The sequence below is a fragment of the Neovison vison genome, chromosome 12 (genome assembly GCF_020171115.1).
Source record: "Neovison vison isolate M4711 chromosome 12, ASM_NN_V1, whole genome shotgun sequence".
NCBI lineage: Eukaryota > Metazoa > Chordata > Mammalia > Carnivora > Mustelidae > Neogale > Neogale vison.
This window is the reverse complement of record NC_058102.1, coordinates 95,654,107-95,669,288: the sequence shown is the minus strand read 5'-3', so window position 1 is coordinate 95,669,288 and position 15,182 is coordinate 95,654,107. Positions and strand designations below refer to the sequence as shown.

The window sequence follows — 15,182 nt, the reverse complement described above, 5'->3', positions numbered from 1 at the left end:
CACCCAGGCGCCCCCATGTCATTCACTTTTAAGAGTGATTTCAAAAGAGATTTCAAGAAGGGTGCAGGGGTAGCTCAGCTGGTTAAGCATCTGACTCTTGATTTCGGCTCAGGTGGTCATCGCATAGGTTGTGATCTCATGAGTTGTGGAATTGGGCCCCATGTCAGGCTCCATGCTCAGTGGAAAGTTTGCTTGAGATTGTCTCTCTCCTTCTGCCCCTCCTCCTGCTTGCACGCACACACACTCTCTCTCTCTAAAATAAATAAAGAAAGAAAGAAAAAATAAAGAAAGAAAGAGATTTCAAAAATTTGTGCATATATGGCCATTTTATCCTGTCTTTAGAACATTTAAAAATGTTTCTTTTTTTTTTTAAACAGGAAAACATTTAATCCATTCCAATACACATCAGGAAATGAACTGAACCACAGGAAAAACACCTTTGATGGAAGAAGGACATTACTGGCTTTATGCTCTTATTCCTAGAACCCTGAGGCTCTGATACGGAGAAGACATTATCTTGTCCTTCAGATACTCCCAGAAGCCCAGAAAGAAATTACACACATCTGTTACAGAGTTCTGGCCTGCTGAAGCTAGAGGGGAGCTAGACAGGAAGGAGAAAGGATCATTAATCTATAATCAACTGATCAGAGAATAGCTGGGTGACGGTGCAGAGCCATCCCAGGTGTGTGGGGCCCTCTGATGCTCTGGGGTGAACCTGAACCCACAAAACGGGTTAGCTCAGGGAATGTGCCAGTCGGCCCATGGTCAGCTACAGTTTTGGTATTATTACACCTTCAGCCAAAGCCCTGGGGAGCAAAACCCAAAACTCCTCCTTCAAGCCCCCTGCTGGTTGGTTTCATCATTATCTCGGCTCTTCCAAATCTGAATGTAAGCCTCTGAAAGCGTGATCATCTGGGGAAGGATGTCAGTCACCTGCAGGTCTTGTAATTCATACCATTTGCCCATCCCATGATGAAGCACATGGATCCGGTAGGAGCCCTCCGAGGGCTTGCCTTCATGGACAATGTTGGCAATGAGGTCGTACGTGGTATTCTTGTGCACTGCTTGTACTTCCTCAGACAGGTACTCTCTCAGATCCACATTTGTAATGGGGAAATCGACAATAGTTGGATTCTTCTCCACAAAGAAATTGTTTTTAGTGAATCTCTTAATACAAAAGATGAGATATGGAGGCAGCTTGGTAAGCTGGAAGCGTTTTAGAAAGTTCTCCTTGTAGGTCTTATATTCCTTCTCCGTGATGCCGTTGAACTTGGCCAGGATATTGAAGAGCGGCACCTGAGGGATGATGAGCTGCTCCTTCTCGTCCTTACAGAGGGGAGCAGTAGGGAGATCCAGCGTCAGGTACATGAAGGTGGACTCCACCATTGTCTCCTGGTACTCGTCATTATGCAGCAGCTGCTCTTTTTCTTCTGCTGGCAGATCAGGATGAGGAAGCTTTTTAGTGAAGATCCTCATAGACCCCTGGAAAACAACAGTCACAATAGTTTTCTTTTTCTTCTTTGTGCCCCCCAGCGCTGAGTGTAGAGCATTCAGAAACCAGGACAGAAAGTCAACTCCATCCCCCTGCTTGGTGATCTGGAAGGTCTTCTTGCTGCAAAGGACAACAGCCTGCAGCATCTCATGGGGAGAGACCTGTGCCTTGAAATTTTGAGGGTTCCAGAGCTTTCTCATCAGTTCTCCAAAACGCTGGACCAACAGGAACATGATATCCCCTGGAGTACGTTTTATGTTCTTATAATTGTCTTCTTCTAGGAAGTAGTTCCGGAGAGGAGGAACATTAGACAAAGCCTGAAGGACAGCGTTGGCATAGTCGTTGGCCTTCATGTTATTCAGGCCCACGATGCCTGGCAAGTAAGTGGTACCATCATACGCCCGGGACAACTTGGCTTGCTTGTCCAAGTTTGCAATCTGCTGCTTTGTGAAAGTGGGTTTCAACACATATGTGATATCCTCCAGTGAGGAATCGATGATCTCGTAGTTGTCTGGAAGGCAGTAGAACTTGAGGGTGTGGAGGTTGAGGAAGACATGGTGGCTAAACTGGACGCTATGAATGCAGGCATGAGACTTCAAACCCCGGCCCTGAAAGTATTTGCCACACACAAGACAGGCAATATGCATTGATATGTGAGAGGGAGATGGAACACAGTTTCTCAAAGTCAAAGTCCAGCTCACTCCTGTTAATGGTATCCAGGTAGGGGCAATGGCGACTCCTCCGGTCCTCGGAATCCACACGGCCATTCTTGGCTCGCACCTCCCGCTCAGGCTCAGAGTCCTCGTCAGGCTCGCGCTCCCGCTTCACCCGCACAGCGGGGACTATGGGCGCCGGGGCCTCCCGCTCCCGGTCTCGCTCCCGCTTAACACGACCCAAGCTGCCCTGCGACTCGGACTCGCGCTTCCCGCGGGTAGAACCACGAGATTAACGTTTGGACCGGCCGGACATCGCCACTACGGGCCAAGTCGCTCTGCGCAGGCTCCCAATGTCTCCTTTTTTAAAAAAAGTCTGGTATATTTGTTTTGTTTAGTTAATGTACAGACACAATGCAAGGTTCTGAAGCAGAATGTCATATACATTAAAAGCCATCTCTGGAATTTTGAAGTTAGAGAAAAATTCTGCAAAAAATCCCATCAAGCTGTCTAATTCTAGTAGTGTTAGGAAGCTCACCTACTTTTTTTTCTTTTTCAAAGATGATTAAATATTACAGAGTCAGAATTTCACATTCTACCTGGCATATGGTGAGTGTTCAACAAATGTTGGCTTTTATTGTTACTACTCTTTAATTTGCTCAGCCACATGTGATCATCAAACAACGATTTTACCGATTTTACCCTATGCTTATGTAATACCTTTTTGCTCTCCTTCTCTCTGCCCTCCCTGGCTCTTTCATTCTTCACTTTTTTTTCTTTTCTTCCTGCTGTGGTCAGCTCCACAATCATCCTCTAAGTCTTCTACTATTTCTATTCTCATTGTTCCTATCAATAACTCCATCAGGCAAATAGTGCAAATTTGTATGTTTACTGTAAAAAAAGATTTTATTTATTTATTTGAGAGAGAGAAAGAGAGCACATGAGTGGTGGGGGATGGGCCGAGGGAGAGAAAGAAGCAGGCTCTTGGTTGAGAAGGGAGCCGGATGTGGGGCTAGATCCTAGGACCCTGAGATCATGACCTGAGCTAAAAAGGCAGATGCTTAACTAACTGAGAGACCCAAGCACCCCGTATATTTACTTTCTAGTCTTATAAAGTACAAATGTGTTTCTTCTTCTTTTTTTTTTTTTTAAAGATTTTATTTATTTATTTATTTGACTGAGAGAGACAGCAAGAGCAGGAACACAAGCAGGCAAAGTGGAAGAGGGAGAAGCAGACTTCTTATTTTCTTATTGAAGTATATTATTAAATTTAAACATAAACTATTTAAATTACTATATCAACTTACACTAGGAGGTCCTATATGTTAGTATAAACACAGACCACCCAAATATTATTGCTTATGGGCTATGCCTTTAGTCTTTCATGGACTGATGTGAAGTACCAGATTGCATTTATAATGCAGGAGAAGGCCTGCTTCTGCTTTCCATGGCACCATATTGTATTTAAAGTAAGGATGTCTGTTAGTTACCTCATGGCATTTTCCTTTGGTCTAGTCTATAAGATGTGGGGCATTTGGGATGACATTTTGGTTCATGCTCATTTTATTTCTTTGGTCACTCCAGACATTTCTGGGAAGAAGGATTTTAACACTTCTTATAGCATAATGTTTTCTGGAAGTCAACCTATACTATCATGGACTCTTTAAAAATCAAGTCATATGTTGTTTCGAATGCTTGGAATCATCTCTCAAAGACATTTGCTGATTACCATGTTAATGCCTAAAAAATGTTTTGAAGTTCTTTTCCATGAATGCATTACCTTAGCATTCAGAATTAAGATGTGTCTCTGATTCAAAAATCAAAGTATAATCATGGAAACTATTTTTTCAGGAAATTAGATTTTCCTGGCTGAGATAGCAATAAGTCTGATTGTCAAGGAAAACCCTCCACATGAACAATATTCTAAAGGAGGAATAAAGAGGTTTTACCTGAGAATTTCAAAACACTGAAGGAAACTATTGTTTAAGGAGAGCCTGATTTTGGCAATGATTCTTTAATATATTGAAAAAGTGAGATAAAATTTTTATTTTTACTTCTTCAGAACCACAAGATGGAACCAGTTTCCTATTTTTGAGAGTTTGACACTGCTGTTTTTCATTTTTAATTTTTTTTAAAGATTACAAGCTGTTTGGGGACATCTGGTTATAACTTTCCCTCAAATACGGGCTCGTAGATTATAAGGCTAGAATTACAGCATTAAATAAGAATTTGTAGGTGGAATAAGATTTCTAATATACATCACTTATAACAAAGCTTTAATGTGGAGAGAGTAACTCATGAATAAGCTGGGGTACTGCAGTAATTTTGTCCACAAATGTTAAATTATGGAGTAAGTTTCAAACTCAAAACCTCATACTGGCAATTTTATGAGCATTTTCTCATACAAAGTTACATAAATGAGTATAAACTAACAACTAAAATGCAATAAACAGAAATCTATTTACATGCTTTAAGATCTGGCTATGTATAGGTCTTGTCTTCATTACCAGAATTATAATACATTTGTGAGTTTGAATGGCCAAGACCAAGAATCAAAGCAGATTGTATCTGATTGCTCCCTGCTAGTTTTTTCTAGATTACCCTATAAATAGATTTCTCAAAATGACTACAGAATAGATTTTGGCTAAACATTCCATAGTCACACATTTTTTGTGATGTTGCCTTGAAATAACTTGAAGTTGAACTTTTGGAGACTCTAAACCCTGGCGAGTTTGGGATAGGTCCCAGGAATAATGAGATGGCATTGATGATGCGTGTCTGTTATAATTGCTTTCCACATTGGTTTACAAGTGTTAGAACTGTTCCAAAGGCCTTAAGTCTAAGTTTATTTTATAAAGGGCCAACCCATTATATTAACATGATAACTGTGCTTTTCTTGTGGAAAACTTGGAAACAGACTAATAATATAATGTCCCCTTGCCCCCGACTATGAAAACTAGATTGCTTTAATTTGAGAGAATTGATCATAGTCTTACAATGACAGTTTCTACACTATTTTACACAACATTCTCAGTGTATTTAACATTTACTTTGACAGCAAAGCTGTGGAAAGAAAGGTTCTGACTGCATGGTTATGAACCAAAAACCAGGTAAGAAGCCTGACTTTAAGGAATAATTTCTACCCTGTTAATTGTCCTATGGGCCTTAAGGAAATGAGATAGACAATAATCCATTCTTAGTGGGCTAATGAGGCACAATGTCTGAAAAGTTAGCATGTATATTGGAACTTCCTTGATGATGAATGATGTCCAACATCTTTTGTGTCCAACCTGTTGGCCATCTGTATGTCTTCTTTGGAAAAATGTCTATTCAGAGCCTCTACTCATTGTAAAATCAGACTGTGTTTTGTTTTGTTTGGCCATTGAGTTGTATGAGATCTTTATGTATTTTGGATATCCACTCTACTCCAAGTCCTATTTCTATGTTCCCTGTTCCTTGACTGGCACCACCATTCATTTGGACAGGCTACTTTATCTCTCATCCTATCAACCACTGAATTCTGAAATTTTTACCTTTGAAACATCTTCTTCTGTCAGTTTCCACCATAGTCTGAACAACATTTTTTTTAATGTGGAATACTGCATTATTAGCCTTAAAAATGGCTTTCTTGTATGCAATCTGACCTTCACTCTGGCAGAATAACCCTTTCAAATAAGAATCTGTTGATACCACTGATTGGACAAGACACTTCAGAAATTCCCCTTTATGTTGAGGATAGAGATTCTTATTTATAAACATAAGTCACCAGTGCCTGTATGATCTGGCTCCTCCCTCAGACTCTGGCTTTCTCCTGCAACACCTCCCTCACTCCTCTATGCTCCAACCTCTCTGGCCATGTTCTCTCTTGACACAGAATCTTCTTACATGAGGCTTCTTCTATCCGGATCACTCTTCTACCTCTCCACTACTTACTAAGTTGACTCCTATCTTCCCGCAATATAAGATCAAGCTTTAGCTCCTCAAGCCTGCCTTCGTGGACCTGCCTTGCAGCTCTTTCTTGGCGCTTATCACTGATAATTTTACATTTGCTTCTATTATTATTCTTAGCTAATAATGCCTGTCTTCCCTACCGGGCTCAAGCCCTACGAGGTCATGACTTATGTCTGCCAATCATTAATTCCATAGGCCCAGGCAAGAGAACGTAATAGGAGCTGAATAAATAGTTGTTAGATGAAAGATTGCTTATACTGCTTTACAACTTACTTTTCTATCTAAAAGAAAGCGGTGTGTGATTACTGTTAGGTTTGGACTGTCTTGAGCATTGTTTTGAAGTGGCCAGCAGAAACTTCAATGCCATACATGAAAGGGATGTAGCAGGCTACTGTGTATGTTCTTTCAGAGGAGGTTGTGGATAGAGTAGCCCAGTTTCTCAGAAGAAATAGATGTTGCTCCCACCTTATTTCCTCTCTAGCCACACAAAAAGCAGACTAAATGGAGCAAGTTAATTTAGCACAGTTTCAGATGAAGTCTCACACTGTTCTTGGGTTGGGATAGCATTATAGGATAGTCAAGGTGGTCTGAGATTGGCTGTGGACAGTTGCAATTGCTGTTCTTCCATACATATTGGGAAGCATGTCAAAGTTTCCAGAAGTGTTATTTAATGCAATTCCTATCAAAGTACCATCCATCTTTTTCAAAGAAATGGAACAAATAATTTTAAAATTTATATGGAGCCAGAAAAGACCTCAAATAGCCAAAGGGATATTGAAAAACAAAGCCAAAGTTGGTGGCATCACAATTCCGGACTTAAGCTTTATTACAAAGCTGTCATCATCAAGACAGCATGGTACTGGCACAAAAACAGACACATAGACCAATGGAACAGAATAGAGAGCCCAGAAATAGACCCTCAACTCTATGGTCAACTAATCTTCGACAAAGCAGGAAAGAATGTCTAATGGAAAAAAGACAGCCTCTTCAATAAATGGTGCTGGGAAAATTGGACAGCCATGTGCAGAAAAATGAAATTGGACCATTTCCTTACACCACACACAAAAATAGATTCAAAATGGATTAAGGACCTCAATGTGAGAAAGGAATCCATCAAAATCCTTGAGGAGAACACAGGCAGCAACCTCTTCGACCTCAGCCGCAGCAACATCTTCCTAGGAACATCGCCAAAGGCAAGGGAAGCAAGGGCAAAAATGAACTTTTGGGATTTCATCAAGATCAAAAGCTTTTGCACAGCAAAGGAAACAGTTAACAAAATCAAAAGACAACTGACAGAATGGGAGAAGATATTTGCAAACGACATATCAGATAAAGGACTAGTGTCCAAAATCTATAAAGAACTTAACAAACTCAACACCCAAAGAACAAATAATCCAATCAAGAAATGGGCAGAGGACATGAACAGACGTTTCTGCAAAGAAGACATCCAGATGGCCAACAGACACATGAAAAAGTGCTCCATATCACTCGGCATCAGGGAAATACAAATCAAAACCACAATGAGATATCACCTCACACCAGTCAGAATGGCTAAAATCAACAAGTCAGGAAATGACAGATGCTGGCGAGGATGCGGAGAAAGGGGAACCCTCCTACACTGTTGGTGGGAATGCAAGCTGGTGCAACCACTCTGGAAAACAGCATGGAGGTTCCTCAAAATGTTGAAAATAGAACTGCCCTATGACCCAGCAATTGCACTACTGGGTATTTACCCTAAAGATACAAACGTAGTGATCCAAAGGGGCACGTGCACCCGAATGTTTATAGCAGCAATCTCCACAATAGCCAAACTATGGAAAGAACCTAGATGTCCATCACCAGATGAATGGATCAAGAAGATGTGGTATATATACACAATGGAATACTATGCAGCCATCAAAAGAAACGAAATCTTGCCATTTGCGACAACATGGATGGAACTAGAGCATATCATGCTTAGCAAAATAAGTCAAGCGGAGAAAGACAACTATCATATGATCTCCCTGATATGAGGAAGTGGTGATGCAACATGGGGGCTTAAGTGGGTAGGAGAAGAATCCATGAAACAAGATGGGATAGGGAGGGAGACAAACCATAAGTGACTCTTAATCTCACGAAACAAACTGTGGGTTGCTGGGGGGAGGGGGGTTGGAAGAAGGGGGGTAGGGTTATGGACATTGGGGAGGGTATGTGCTTTTGGGTAAATTGGAAGGGGAGATGAACCATGAGAGACTATGGACTCTGAAAAACAATCTGAGGGGTTTGAAGTGGCGGGGGGGTGGGAGGTTGGGGTACCAGGTGATGGGTATTATAGAGGGCACAGCTTGCATGGAGCACTGGGTGTGGTAAAAAAATAATGAATACTGTTTTTCTGAAAATAAATAAATTGGAAAAAAGAAAAAAATATGAAAAAAAATTAAAAAAAAGTTTCCAGAAGTGTTACTCGAAATAAAAATCTTGTTTGCCTACCTAAAAGCTGTTCCCACCTTTTCTTGGGATGTAGAGCCTTTATTGCATTCCAGTGTGTAACCCTAACTCATGTGCCTTGAGAAAGATACAGTATCCAGACCCCAGCAAGAAATTCTAATGGATCTAAGCCAGTCATTGTGACCCAGTTCCCTTGTCATTGAATCTGATGCGGGCATGTCACTGCATATGAGAGGCCTTGGAGTGTTCTTGGAGAAAAGGCTCTTTTCTTGTTATCAGAGGCATGTGGATAAGCAGTCTCCCTCCTTCTGCTCAATGCTGTTGTGTCTGAATGGGGTTCTGAGAAGGCTGCAGCCAGCTTGTAACATGGGAACTAGTCTGCAGATGAGAGGCACGCTGAGCATGGCAGAGAGGCAATGTAGAAAGCTCTGAGATGCAGGCTAGTTCTCCAGACACGAGCCTCTCCAGACTGCGACCAACCCACCACCTGTCTAAAATGTTTTAATTTAATAATTGTATTCCCTTGCTTTCTTGTCAGTTTCCTGCTGTAGTATCCATTTGGCCTCTGCCAACCATTTTTCTGTTCTCATCTTTAAATATGGCACCCCCCCTCAACCTCTACTCCGCTTGTTTCTTGGCATTTAAAGTCCTGTCATACAAGATCGCTTGCAGTTCCTGAGTGCTAAAGCCTGTTATTTCATGGTTCTGTCAGATTGTTGATGCTTAGTGTTCCCTGTGGTTTAGAAATCCTATTCTCTGTGATGCTTCTCTTGACTTCTGAGGTAGCATTTATTTTACCGCCAGACCTAGAACCTCTTTTTTTTTCTTTTTAAGATCTTTATTTGAGAGAGGGAATGCATGTGACCAGAGGAGGAGCAGTGTAGGGGAGGGAAAGAGGGGAAAGAATCTTCAGCAGACTCCTTGTTGAGCTCAGAGCCTGATGTTGGGCTTGATCCCATGACTCTGAGATGATGACCTGGCCTAAAAAAAAGTCGGATGCTTAACCCCCCAGGTGCTCCCATACTTAGAACTTCTAACATAATATCAAAATGATTTCAAAAAAATAGTTATTTGTTTACCTCTCCCCAGTAGACTGAGAACATTCTGATCATTGGTTATTTATCTTTATATTTTCACAACCTATACCAGTCCAAGTTTGTAAAAGGTACTCAGTAAACATTTAATAAGTTAATGAGGTTTTTCCTCTAGTAGAGATAAAGGAGTGTGATCATCAAACCATTGGAACCCTAAGTCCACATGCGACCTATTGTTTCTAGTATAGTGTTCTTACAGTTTCTTTATTAATCGATGGATCAAGTGTAAGTTCCAGAGTTAGTTTACTTGCCATAGATTAAGTAATTTATTTTTGAGTCTTAGTGTAATTCTTCTGATGGTCAACAAAAACTAGAAATTCTAGAATTTTTGAAAGGATTTTTTGGTAAGTGATCATTATATTATTGGGCAGTGTTATCTATATAATAAGTTAATACTGATGCCTTGTTTGTGTATTAAGGGGTTCCTGTTGCGGGACAGGGGATCAGATGTTGAGAGTTTGGACAAACTCATGAAAACCAAAAATATACCTGAAGCTCACCAAGATGCATTTAAAACTGGTTTTGCAGAGGTTTTTCTGAAAGCTCAAGCCCTAACACAAAAAAACCAATGGTAAGTTGATTAGACACCATCCATATTTGGGAAGAATATCTAAAAGAAAGTCATAGTCCTACCTTTAAGTGGTTACACATACTTTTTCTAACACATATGCACCTTTTTATTGGTTATATTCCATTATATTTGTAAGTTAAGCTGTGTCAAAATGGAAATACCTGTTGACACTCTCCCTTTTCTCAAATGAGAACCAAAGTCAAGGACAGAAGCAAGAGTGCCTTCATGAGGTTTTTGATAATAGGGTGCTGAAGGAAATCATGGCAATTATACAAAAGAATGCCAGGTTCCGAAATTGCATTCGATGGAATATGATTACTGTCAATAACCTAATTCTTGCTTTTCATCAAGGTGTCATTTGTCATTGTCGTTATTTGATTTAAGTTTTTTTTTTCTTTTCCTCCTCCAGATTCTCTGAGATGAACTCATCTGATTCTCTTCATTCTGCTGCTGTTTGGAATTTACAGACTTTTAAAAAATCCATTTTTATCTGGTAAAGGCACTTTTTATTTATCTGGCTTTTTAATCTTTTAAATACATGACTTTTTTTCATAGTCTGTCTTAGACCGGAAAAAAAAAAGCATTTCCTGTTTTGTTTTTGTTTTTTAAATATTTTATTTATTTATTTGACAGAGAGAGAGAGAGAGAGAGAGATCACAAGTAGGCAGAGAGGCATGCACAGATAGAAGGGAAAGCAAGATCCCTGCTAAGCAGAGAGCCTGATGTGGGGCTCAATCCCAGGACCCTGAGACCATGACACCCCTTTTGGAATGAGCCCAATTCTGATTATGAAGCTAAAGAAAACATATTGATAATACTAGAAAGGGGTCATTACAAAGTTTGTAGATTAAATTTTCTATGCTAATCTAAACAAATATTATAATTGCTATTACAATTTTATATTGCCATCATCATTATAGAATCTAAATTTATATAGACCAATGTAATTTATAACATTTACCAAAATAGGTGGGTCAATAGGTGGTAACTGTGATTAGTTTTACCAACTCTTAAAGAGCTAATATAGGAATTTCATTTCCTTGCCTAGAATTTCTGGTTCTGTAGGAATAATTTTACATATAGTTGCCATAAAAATACTAATAAGGGCTTTTATACCTTCATTCATTGTCTTGATCCCTCAACTCTATTCTATATATATTTTATATACCTTAGTTGGGAATTTTTTTAACACAAAGTTTGGGCAGAGGAAATGTAGCTTTAGTAGTAGATGACACCTAATCTGTTTCCCGTTTTCCTATAATTTAAAGTTATTGATTACCTTGTCCAAATGTCTTTTGGCCTTCTTTTAGTATATGGATATCTTTGAATATTTAAAAATGTATTTTAATAGATGAAGGGCTAGATCTCTTTTTATATACATATTTGTTTTTATTTTGGGGGGATGCTATTTTTTTAAAGATTTTATTTATTTATTCAAGAGAGAGATCGTGCGAGAGAGCACAAACAGAGGGATTGGCAGAGGGAGAGGGAGGATCAGGCTCCCCGCTGAGCAGAGAGCCTGAAGTAGGGCTTGGTCTCAGGATCCTGAGATGGTGACCTGAGCCAAAGGTAGCCACTTTACTGACTGAGCCCCCAGATGCCCCCCAGATCTCTTAATAAACATAAATTTTGAAGTTTAGCATTCGCACAAAACTGTACAAATCACAAATCTGTACCTTAGTAAGTTTTCACACAGTGAACTCAGTATATTATTAGCACCCAGCTCAAGAAATGAAATATTACCAGAAACTTCCTAGTGTCCCTTTCTTCCCACCGCAAGCATATTGTTGTTCTGACTCATAAGACACATTAATTGGCCTGAGTTTGAATTTTACATATACATAGTACATGTGGTGTATATGGCTTCTTTCATTCAAGGTGATGTTTATGAGATCCATCCATGTTTATAGATGAAGTTTTACTTCATTTATCCCCATTGCAGATTATTCTATGAATCACAATATTGTGTATTCCCCATTAGGTAGACATTGGGTTGTGTCTAGTTTTGGCCTAAATAGTGCTGTTGTAATTATCTCTTGTGTTTCTTGGTGAACATATGTATACATTTCTCCTTAGGGGTGGACAGAGCTTTACTTACAACTGTTAACTTTACAAACATTTTATTAAGTTTTAATAATTTAATCAGTAACTTTCAAAGACCATTCTAAGCCTAATCAAAAAACTCGTTTACTCTTTAACGATTGTATACATCCTAGAAAAAATCCTAGGAAATTATTTAGGAATCTAATAGAGTCATGAATTTAATTCTAGATTTTCATAATGCCCTTTAGCCCAGAGATGTTTCATGTTTTAGTACACTTCTTGTCGGGTAGTTTCTTTTTAACCGTGACCGATGTACTTGAGTTATTTTTTTCCCCACTGAGAACTATTTAAAGTTGTCTAATACAGGGTTGCAAATTGACTGCAAACATGTTATTAGACCAGTGTAATTTAAAATAAATACATAAAAGTACACACATAAATGCACTTATAATTTAAATTGATAGCTAATATTTTTAATGATGTCTGTTGGATTCTTGACAAATCCACAGAAATTTACTGTGCTTGGAGGTAAACTTCCAAAAGGCAAGGTACCTTCCCTTTACCATAACTTGACATTAAAAACAAAATACAATAATCCATTGCTAATTTAATTTTTACTAATTTAAAAGCTTAAGGTTTAGTTCTTAATGGCTATTTTACAAATAAGTCTTCATTCTGAACATACCATTGTATAACCTTTTTTTGAGAGGAAGAGGATTTTTAATTTTATTACAATTTCAGATTTTAAATTGTGAGAATAGTGCAGATAACTCTCTGCACTCTTAACCAGACTCAGTAGTTTTTTTAGCACTTTGTCCCATTTGTTCACTTTCTTTACATAAATGTATTTTTAAACTGTTTAAGAGTAAATTGTAGAGATCATGCTCCTTTAACCCCAAATACCTTGTTATGTATCTCCTAAAAAATAAGAATATTCTATTACATAACTCCAGTATAGTTATTAAAGTCAGGAAACTTCACACCATTCCAGAACTAATTATGAAATTTAGTTATATTCAAATTTCTATATTTCTCTTATTAATACCTTTTGTAGTGAGGTCCTCCCATCCCCCACCCCAAATCCAGGTTTAGGACACAATCCAGGTTTACACATTTAGATTTTTCTTAAATCTTTTTTAAAAAATTATTTTAGAGAAAGAGAGAGAGAGGGAGAGCAGGAAGTGGGGAGGGGCAGAGGGAGAGAGAGAATGAATATCTTCAAGCAGACGGATCATGATCTGAACCAGAATCAAGAGTTGTTGCCTAACTGACTGAGCCACCCATGTATCCCTAGATTTTTCTTCAATCTGAAAAAGTTCTTTAGCTTGTTTATTTATTTATTTATTTGAGAGAGAGAGAGTGAGCACATATGCAAATGCAGGAGTCGGTCAAGGGGAGGGCAGAGGGAGAAAATCTGAAGCAGACTCTGCACTGAGTGTAGAGCCCCATGCAGGGATCAATCTCACGACCCTATCATGAAGTAAGCCGAAGTTTAATGTTTAACTGACTAAGCCACCGAGGTTCCCCTCCTCACTCTGTTATTATGAGAGTGGGTGTGGATCTTTCATGACCTTAAAAATTAGTATACATACTAATTTGTGGAATAGTCCAGTTTGTCTTTGGCATTTTCTATTTTAATGACTGTTGTGATTTATAATTAGAAATACATATTTAGGGGTGCCTGGGTGGCTCAGTGGGTTAAAGCCTCTGCCTTTGGTTCAGGTCATGATCCCAGAGTACTGGGATCAAGCCCCACATCGGGCTCTCTGCGGGGAAGCGGGGAGCCAGCTTCCCTTCCTCTCTCTCTGCCTACTTTTGATCTCTGTCAAATAAATAAGTAAAATCTTTTAAAAAAAAAAGGAAATACATATTTAGTTTTAGTCCCATTTCTTGTAGTTTTATAGTGATGACAGGAATAGATTTGTCTTCTGTTAATGAGTCAACTTTTAGGGCACACCTAAGGTTAGCAGCTGGTTGCCAGGAGAATCAACCATGTGATAAGAGGGCTGGAACTTTCCACAAATTAGTGTGTATTTTGCAGTCATTTGGGATGAAGTCCTTAACTTACAGTATTTGATGCTATCTCCAGGTGGGTAGCATCAGAATTGATTTGAATGTTAAGGTGCCCAACTGGTGTTGGAGAATTGTTTATTGGTGTGAGGGAAAACCATATGCTAGAATTGGGTACAAGATTGTAATGACTTTGTGGTGTCCTTGGACTATATGATCATGCTATGCTGTAATCACTTACATTAAACTTCAATGGTTTTCAGTGTTTTGTGGTTAAAATTAGCAGTGTGAGGGCTGGGTGAAAATGTATGTAGAGGAAAGAGAGAAACATGCTTTTAGTTGTCGAATGAGTAAGTCAGAGGAGTAAAAGGCATAGGAAATATAGTCAATGATACTGCAATAGTGTTGTATGGTGACAGAGGGTAGTTATACTTGTGATCACAGCATAATGTTTAAACTTGTCAAATCACTATGCTGTACACCTGAAACTAATGTAACTGTGTGTCAACTATACTCAGACATTTTTAATTAAAATAATAAAATTAGCACTGTGGTGATCATCTTACTATCTCAAGGCTTTGCTTACATCCTTGATTATCTCTTTAGAATAAATTCTAGACTTACTCATTTATTTATTCATTATTCTGGATTCTAAATCTAGAAATGGAATTGGTAAGTTAAAGGTGGCACTCATATTTAAGGTTTTTTTCTATACTGCCCACTATCTGTACTGACAATGTTCAGCAGTATATAAAACCGTTTGCATGAATCTCTGCTAATTTGGGATTCATTTATTAAAATCAGTACTATAACATCAAAAAGTTTAAAGTCATAGAATAGTTAAACACTTTTCTTTCTAATCACAAGAGATATTTTGTAAAATTGTGGGAATATTCTCAGTTACAAACATACATTCTACCATTTAAACCAGTTAAGAATAA

The 15,182-nt window shown here is 38.7% G+C and overlaps 1 protein-coding gene and 1 pseudogene across 1 annotated transcript; one reads left to right on the top strand and one right to left on the bottom strand.

Annotated features, from left to right (window-relative positions):
- Nucleotides 1-736: 736 nt before the first annotated feature.
- On the bottom strand, nt 737-2,351 carry LOC122891143 (U4/U6.U5 tri-snRNP-associated protein 2-like). The gene has a single exon (XM_044226608.1). It carries the CDS (start codon nt 2,257-2,259, stop codon nt 835-837), a length of 1,425 nt encoding a protein of 474 aa, XP_044082543.1. The 5' UTR covers nt 2,260-2,351; the 3' UTR covers nt 737-834.
- The window catches only part of LOC122890976, a 27,941-nt pseudogene continuing 15,095 nt past the window's right edge, over nt 2,337-15,182 (top strand).